The 8,852-nt window shown below is 39.8% G+C and overlaps 1 protein-coding gene across 1 annotated transcript; it reads right to left on the bottom strand.

Annotated features, from left to right (window-relative positions):
• Nucleotides 1-330: 330 nt before the first annotated feature.
• Nucleotides 331-8,743, bottom strand: LOC308298765 (protein AMBP-like). The gene is made up of 10 exons (XM_080742435.1): nucleotides 8,555-8,743; nucleotides 6,519-6,664; nucleotides 5,939-6,009; nucleotides 5,594-5,704; nucleotides 4,248-4,349; nucleotides 3,031-3,089; nucleotides 1,679-1,769; nucleotides 1,059-1,226; nucleotides 748-918; nucleotides 331-500 (listed from the first exon to the last, which is right to left on the bottom strand). The coding sequence occupies exons 1-10, from the start codon at nucleotides 8,672-8,674 to the stop codon at nucleotides 472-474; spliced, it is 1,068 nt and encodes a 355-aa protein (XP_080598561.1). The 5' UTR covers nucleotides 8,675-8,743; the 3' UTR covers nucleotides 331-471.
• Between the last annotated feature and the right edge of the window lie 109 nt (nucleotides 8,744-8,852).

The following is an 8,852-nucleotide window of genomic DNA, read 5'->3' as shown; positions in this document are numbered from 1 at the left end:
TTTTAAATGTTTTTGAAATAATCATAATTAAAACAAAATGTAGGAAACCAAAAATTAAGGGACCGCGACTCAGTGTTTGGGAACCGGCGTCATAGATGACTGACATCATGGGCTGGCTAGGGATCAGATTGGTGAATCAGATCTAATCATATTGATCAGGGTATGTCAGCCCGGCCTGGTGGAGATACACGGTACAGAGGGTCACCACTTGCACTTTTCTTGTTACGCTGTCTATCGATGCTAAACTAACTTCATCCCTGAGACACCCAATCGCCCATATTCAGGGCTTCCATAAGTAGATGAACAAATTAGGATCAACAAGGCATCGTATCACATTCAGAATGTGTTTATTGATGATCTGCAGGGAGGTATCACGCCAAAGACACTGTCATTGTTGTTACACAATCATGATTCATTTTTATTTTCATGCGTATGATGATAGGGTTTGGGTACGTGAATTGTCTCTTCATTTCACGCTGGCAGTAGTGTGTCCTCTTCACCTGTAAAGACAAAATACATTACCATATTATAGGCTATGCATAGGCCTATGTGTATGTATACATGCGCGCGCGCGTGTGTGTGTGTGTGTGTGTGTGTGTGTGTGTGTGTGTGTGCGTGCGTGCATGTGTGTGTGCGCGTGCGTGCGTCTGTGTTTGCTCATGCATATGTTTTATTGTGCTGTATTTGTAGGTGTGTTGCTGCTTGTGGGTTCCCTTTCTGTGTTTCGCTTGTTTTTCATCTCACTACCTTTGACTACACCGCAGTACTCTTCACACTCAGCCTTGCTGTAGAACTTGTTGCCATTGCCCTGGCAGAAGCGCGGTTTGTAGGCCAGACACAGACCACTGGTAGAGTCAAATGCCCACACTGGTGGCTGCCCTTTACAGGGGAAGGCCGCCATGGGCAGACGACACACAGCTAAAGGTAGACATAGAAAGAAAGAAAGAAAGAAAGAAAGAGTCAAATGAATATCGTTGCATTTGTTCAGCGAGACAGTAAAAACAAAGGAACCAGGACAGTGTTTCCTCTCTGTAAACAAGTGATGCATCACTGCTAACCCTCAGTGCGACAGGTCTGCAGACACTCTCTCTCTGTGGCAAAGTTGTTCTGGTTGCCCAGACAGCCTCCATAGGTGAACATTTGGCAGCTCATCGAGGAAGAGTTGTAGAAGAAATTCTGCGCCATCCCAAAACATGGCCCTGCATCTGGCGCTGCCTTACAGGACTCTGTGGGGAGCCAGGGGGATAAAAACAGAGAGTGAGAGATACAAAGATAGAGTAATGGACAGATTAAGAGAGATTAAAGTCAAAGGGGAAAGGTTCAGGGGGGACTGCCCTGAAGACACATTACATAGTGACTGCACCTGTCTCCTGTAACCCCATATTTATTTGCATCTGTGATTCGTTTTAATGCAGTTCAAATGTTTGTTATTGTTTTTCATTATATGTCTTGTATTTTATAACCTGTACTTGTTTTCATTCTGTAATCAGGGCGTCAATGAAAAAGAGAGCTTGCTCTCAAAGGGCTATTCTGAGCATGTCATAATACAAGAACATCTTGCAAAACCTTCAGCGATAATAGGCGAACAATCGAAATGAAAATAGCGAATCTACATGGTCACGAGTTGAAATGCGACATATTGCAAGTGGTTAACTGAAATGAGAGTGATAGAACCCACCAGCTCCTTTGAACAGAGGTGCATCTTCCATACCAGAGCCCTCCGCTTCTGCAGGAACCATGAGAAGAGGCACCACACTTCTCCTAAACCTCTGAACACAAGCACAATCAGACAGACACAGTCAGAGACACAGTCAGAGACTATACTACATAAAATGTTGGCATTTTAACAAGTCAAGTACAAAAGGACCCCAGGGTAAACAAACCATTTTATCTGCACTGTCCTGTGCTGTGCATTTCCTATGCATGCAAACCTCTAATAAAGTATTCAATCAATCAATCAATCAATCAATCAATCAATCAAATAATGAAATTGCTAAAGTTTCATATGGCATTGAAAATCCCACAGACAATTTTGCAATTTGTGTCCAAATAAACTGTCAGGAAGTTCACAGATTGTAGAATATATTGTCACTGTCGGGCAGAAACCTTGTATCTCCAAGTTTCGAATGTGTATGTTTTTTTTGTAAAGTAAAGCCCTGCTTCATCATTCAACTTTAATAAATTAATGTATTTACATTTTGTTGTTCATGTTATATTTCACTGCTGATGTTATAATGGATAATGGTTTTGGAGAATAAAAAAAAATAGATTTATAGCATTTATATAGCAACCACACTACTTTTTGTAATATCACTTATATGCTGATATCTCATTTGGTTGACCAGTTGAAACTCTTTTAAACCCATTTATCGTTTTTTTCTTCTCTTTTCTATTTCGAAATCCATTATTTTTAGGCCTAGAATTATTGACTGCTTTAACCAGTGAAAAATAGCAGATATACAAGCTCACAGCGCGGCACCGAGTGCCGCGCTGCCAGCTTGTAGATCTGCAATTTTTTTTAAAGTCGTGAAAATCTTTGAATATTATGTATTTTCAAAGCGAACGTTTGTAACTAAAATTTTGCTTCTGGGGGTCCCTGGGACTAAATATTTTGAAATGGGGGTCCGTGGACAAATACATGTCATTTTGGGGGTCCTTCACATGAAAAGTTTAACCACTGACATAGTAGTCTCTCAAGAACAGACTAACTGAGCTCCAGTTAAGTGAAAAGGACCTTTTCTTTGACGATGGCTGGCCAGATTGCTGACATGAAACATATGGGTTTCTCAAAAAAATCTTAGAAGGATTCAAAAGACACTTATAGAATCGGGTCAAAATTCTAATTTTCACGATTTAAAAAAAAATTGCAGATCTACAAGCTCGCAGCGCGGCACTCGGTGCCGCGCTGTGAGCTTGTATATCTGCTATTTTTCAATAGTTAAAGCATAAAATAATGATACACAATATAGTGTACCCGTTCTGAATGGGTTAGCATGTGACACTGTCACTGTATAAATGAGGTTCGACTACCTGAGGCTCAGGTTCTGACACTTGCTGTATCACGTCCTGCTCTCCTGGATCACACTCACCTGGGAAGAGAGGATATATCATCATTATTCAACAGGTAGTTATGACGAAGCAATCTGATTGGTCGAAATAGCTATCTACCTGTGCGAATAATGAGCATACAGGTCTAATACTGTCCCAACACTATGCTAAGCGGCTACGATAGCAGTTTTCTTGGGAAGTTCAGGGACATAGTTGCGAAATTATTATTATAATTTTTTTATCGAATATCTTAATTACAATAAGTAACAACTGTTACACTCGCAATGCCAATATTACACTTGAGAGTTGTACGCGAGGGTCGTGCCTACGGAACTTGTTCCTGCAGCAACACTGGTGAGCCAATAACCATGGTAATGCACACCCTCTCGTGTAATATTGCTTAACTCTTTCCATGCCACAGAGGTAGATTGACGAGAATCATTGAATCGCCGTCAGTGCCAATGACGGCTTTTGACGAGAATAATAAAAATTGATTATCTTTTTTATTATTGTTTTTTTTTCTTTTTTTTTTTTTTTAAATATGTCAAAATGACCTGACATCAGAGAGATGCTTTTCTCTGTTTGTGTGTTGGCTCCCTCGTTTAGCTGATTGAGAAAATGTGTGTCCATTCTAGTGGATGGACACTTTTTGGAGTGGTGAAAGCACTCCCAATAGACAGGTATATCCGTGGGTATGTCCCTGGGTGGGTGGGTGGCTGGCTGTGTCCATAGCCTGGCAATACCTTGAGTGGCCACACACAACACACTAGTTAAAGGAGGGGCGCTGTTTTGTGCAGGCCAGGCACACTCAACACACACACACACATACACGCACGCACGCACGCACGCACGCACGTACGCACGTACGCACGTACGCACGCACGCTGCTCAGATTCACCACTCCATTTCGAACCGAGGTTTGATTTTTTTGATTCATTCAGCTCTATCTCTGGAACCATTTGTCTGATTGACAAAATTATTTTTGCCACTGAATCACAACAACTGTGTCTGTTGTGGGGGAAAAAATCAAAAAAAAAGAAAATCACTTTTTTTTTCATTGCATAGTAAAGAAAAACATACAAAATCCTGGCACAGCTACCTTGGGGCCATTTTGGCCCTGGCATGGAAAGGTTAATAACTATTGATACACCAAATAATTGACTTCATATTAAGATGCGTGCATGCGTGCGTGCGTCTACCCTTGTTCTTTGAAATAACGATGTTGTCGTCAGTCATTCCCAGTTCTCTGACCAGTGTCTTGAAGTCATCCAGTACAGTGTCCCTCACTTCCATGGTCCGGCCTGTTTAGGGGGAGCAGACTCACAGCTTAAAAATTGGGTTAAAAGACCACATGGCCGCATTTCAGAATTGTTATATAAACATAAGAGAATGTTGAAATTAGAAGGCTGATGAAAATGAATTATTGCGCTTTCAAATAATGTATACCAATGTATACAACTAGAGGTTCGCGGGCCTTCGGCCCGCTCACATCTAGTTAAACATTTTTTTTTTTTTTAAATTAAAAAAACAAAAAAAAGTTAAAAAAAAATAAAAAATAAAAAAAATGAAAAAAAATGGGGGGGAACTATTGTGGCGGAACTATTGTGCCGCAGCGCACGTTTCCGGTCGAACATATTTGACCGCCGGACGCACTTCCGGTTAGGAACTCCGTGTGCCACGTGATCAGTCCTAGCCAATTGGAGTGCTGCATTTGGTCTGTTGGTGACAAACAAATACCGCTGGCTGCAGTTCTAAAATGTAATATAAGATAATAGGTGCAACTGCTTTTGTTTTTCATACACATATATGGTCAATATATTATTGTACAAACTACCTTTTAACCTCATGAACCCTAGTGTCCCTGTTCTAGGGCGAGTATTAGGCACAAATAACAGATCTTCAAGCTCTTACCGAGTCACAAGCTTGATGATTGGCTATTTATATACGGTAGTATGTAAAGTATTTTATTCTACAGCTTGTTTTTTATCTATTGGATCGCGTTGAGAACTTTTTTAAACTACTAGATCATTTTATGTAGTTCTTAGCATACTGTATGTTTTATTGTTGTCCTATGTTGCATAGTATGTTTTTATGTCGGGAGTTTGGATTTACTGTCTGCACTGACTTGACTTTGGCCCTTTGTATAGCTTAATTCACCCTTTGTCAAGTCCCGGCCATTGTCCGGTTCCCCTTCACACCCATTGGTTGATGTGTCTTCGTGGGACATTCGGTGGGACACTCCATCCACAACCATTTTAATTCAGTTGCTTCATATTGTTATTCTGTGTGTTCAATTCTAATTTCAAACTTGGTTTCAGTAAAATGGAGCTGCTCATTGGCAGTATAGTGACTCAGCATGTTTTTGAATGTTTTTATTTCTCCACAAATTATGTTTTAGCAAATTCAACATAAAAAAGGCGGAACCAGGGAGGGACAAGGCCAATAGAGCCTGCTGGTTGGTCAGTCAGGGACCAACCAGAAGGCTAACAAAGGGTGAATTATGGGAATTCTATTTCTGATAAATCATGGGAGGATGTCCACTCACTGAGCAGCTTAACGGAAGTTTTGTTACGTCCAGGTGACATGGTGATTATCACAATGGCATACTCATCGTAGTTTGTGTGGACCACATAACCATCGACATTAACCCCAAACTCTGTTGAGAAGAGCACACACAGGCAAACACAATAGCTGTCAGTGTTCATCTACAACATCAAGCAAAAACAAATAGATCACATAGCAACACACGCGCACGCACGCACGCACGCACGCACGCGCGCACACACACACACACACACACACACACACACACACACACACACACACACACACACACAAAACTGGTTGAGAGAGAGAGAGGAGCAGGATGATTAGTTAATGACAGACATACTCTGAAAAGAGAATCGTCCTGGTGTATCGGTCATCTGATAATCTGCAGTGAACTGCTTACATTTCCCATGCCTATAAAGAAGAAACAACACATTTGTAGCCTGTGTGAATGCATGCATATGTGCGCACATGCACATGTGCTCATGTGCAAATGTGATTGTGCATGCATGTATACAGATCCTTCTCGAAAGATTTGAATATTGTGTAAAAGTAATAAACCTTCTTGAAACTTTCATATATTTCTTTAAACTTTCAAATATTCTAGATACATTGGACATTCAGTGAATTATTCCAAACCTTTTCTTGTTACATTTTAGATTTTTTATGGCATACAGCTCATGAATATCAAAAGTCCATATTTCAAAATATTACAATATTACACAAGACCACTCAAAACAAGGATTTATAATAGAGAAATGTCAACCTTCTGAAGTCAGAGTTGCTTGAAGTCCAGTGGGAACTTCCCGAAGTCAGTTATGATTTGGGGTGCTAGGGCATCTACAATGCTTTTTCACACAATATTCTAATTTTTTGAGAAGGATCTGTAGATTGTATACAGTACAGTATGTGACATGTCCTACCTCAGTCCAGTCTTTGTCATCATGATGTTGCCCTCACCACCAGTCTCCAGGACCAGAGAGCTGATCGCAACCTCTCCTCTGAGGTGCTGCTTATGGGAACATGACATTGTATTCCCGTTGGCAACAGTGTACCACTTCCCCATCATCTGGGTTGAGGAGAGAAGCATTGTTGAAATGTTACTATTTACACTTTAATTAGGTAGGAAAACAAGCACTCTCTCATGAATGAACTCATGAATGAACTTTAAGTCTTCCTTCATTTGCATTTGCAGCAGCAGGCAAACTTGTTTCAGCACTGAACATAATAGACTGTAAATGAAGACAAATGCAATTGCAGACAGAGTCGCTGGTTCTCAAAGTGTGTTAGTGGGGGTCCAGAGGGCCCCAGCAAAATGCCCTGTTACATTTTTTGCTATTCAAAAATATGTCATCCACAAGCTCAATGCATTGTGAGTGTGTTCTTCTGTTATATTCAGGCCAACTGTGTTATTGTTTGCAGCCTAAAAGGCTTAATGACAAACACCCAATGAAATGCATATTTAATTGACTCTTTAGTAGCATATGCTTTTCCCAGAATCAAGGACATGATGAAGTATAATGAAGTATTTTGTCACTTATCAAACTAATTTAGTGTACACTCAGAGAGTTTACAAATGTAATAGTGGCCGCCACTATAGTACATACATTACGTTCGTACGTAAGTACATAGCCTACGTACATACGTACATACGTACATACATACGTACATAGATACGTACATACGTAGCCTACATACATAAAAAGATACAATGCATGCAATAATGAAATGTGGATTGTTTGGTGTCATGGGAGGTGTATATTATTCTCCTATTCCTTTGTTTTACTTAGATTATACATTTTAATAGTTAAAATACTTATCAGCATCATCAACAACATCAAAGGAGAAGGACATTGAGAATATATGGGTCATCAGAAGACACAGACATTTCAGTAGGGGGCGGTAGAACGACAAGTAATAGAAGCAGTGTGCTGGAGGGGCAAAAGAAAGCTGAAATGGATATGAACAATGGCCAACCCAATCACATGGAAAATAGATAAACATTTAGGTGTAATGGGATTGGGAATAAAGTGAACCGAGTGAAAGGAGAAGTAATATCAGAGGAAGCAAGAGAAAATGTGGATAATATAAAACCTGGCATGGAAAATGTGTTTGCTATAGCTGAACTTCATCACACATACAAAACAAATAGATCTGTACAAACAGATCTAGGATCGACCTATAAGGTCTTGCTGCCAAGTCATGTAGGGCTTCAAAAGTAATAATATTATTTTTAAATAAGTCATTAACATGCATAATCTTCACCAGGAAGCAAATAAGGTCAAATCTGATTATTTCTAGCCTGAAATGGGTAGCACATTTAGACCTGTGAGTCCTTTTGGGTCTTGACTCTTGACCCATAGCCATGGAAAAGTCCAATATCCAATATTTCCCCACTGTGTTGTCTTCTATTTGTTAAAAGTGATCAGTGAGTGTATGAGACAGTGAAGTTTAGTAAAATTCAAGAATGATGAATTATCTACATTACACCATAACCATAGTGAAAGTGGAGAAATGTTATATATAATTGGTGAGAACTGAATAACCCCAAAGTTGTGCAAGACAGAAAATGAAAGCAGTACAGGTGATGGGTGATCCCAGTGGTGGAAAGTAACTAAGTAAATTTACTGTACTGTACACTATACTTAATTAGAAATGTGATATACTTTTACTTTACTTGAATTCTTTAATGCTTTATACTTCTACGCCACTACATCTCAAATATTGTACAGCAATTAACGGAAAAGTTAAGTTACAAGTTACTTTGTAGATTTTAATTATTATTAAAAAACACACATTAACTAAGTGCTATTTGATACCTTGGGTATTAAAAAATACCTATTTTTGTATTTATTTACAGTATGCAGTGCTTGTTACAGAATACTTCAACATTGTGTTATTGGTACTTTTACAAAGGAAAAATAAAAAAAATATAAATCTAAGTACATCTTCCACTCACCCTGCTCAGATCAAAGTTCTCCTGCGTGGGGTAGAGAGGGTCCGTGGTCACAGGGACCCCCTGAAGGGTGCAGACGCACCCCAGCAGCAACAAAGGAACCAGATTCACCCTTTTCTGCATCTTGTCCACCTGCCTTTGACTAGACTGAGCTACTGAGAGCTTCCTCTAGCTATTGACTTCACCCTGGAAACCCCATCGCAGCCAGAGTGCGACAGGGCCATTGACCTATGGTGTGTTTGTGTTTGCCCCCCCCCCCCCCCCCCTTAAAATTACAAAAAAGAGAGAAAGAAAATAAACA

The sequence above is a fragment of the Nannobrachium achirus genome (genome assembly GCF_963921795.1).
Source record: "Nannobrachium achirus genome assembly, chromosome: 15".
NCBI classification, from domain to species: Eukaryota; Metazoa; Chordata; class Actinopteri; order Myctophiformes; family Myctophidae; genus Nannobrachium; species Nannobrachium achirus.
The sequence above is the reverse complement of the archived record's forward strand: the minus strand, read 5'-3'. Positions and strand labels throughout refer to the sequence as shown.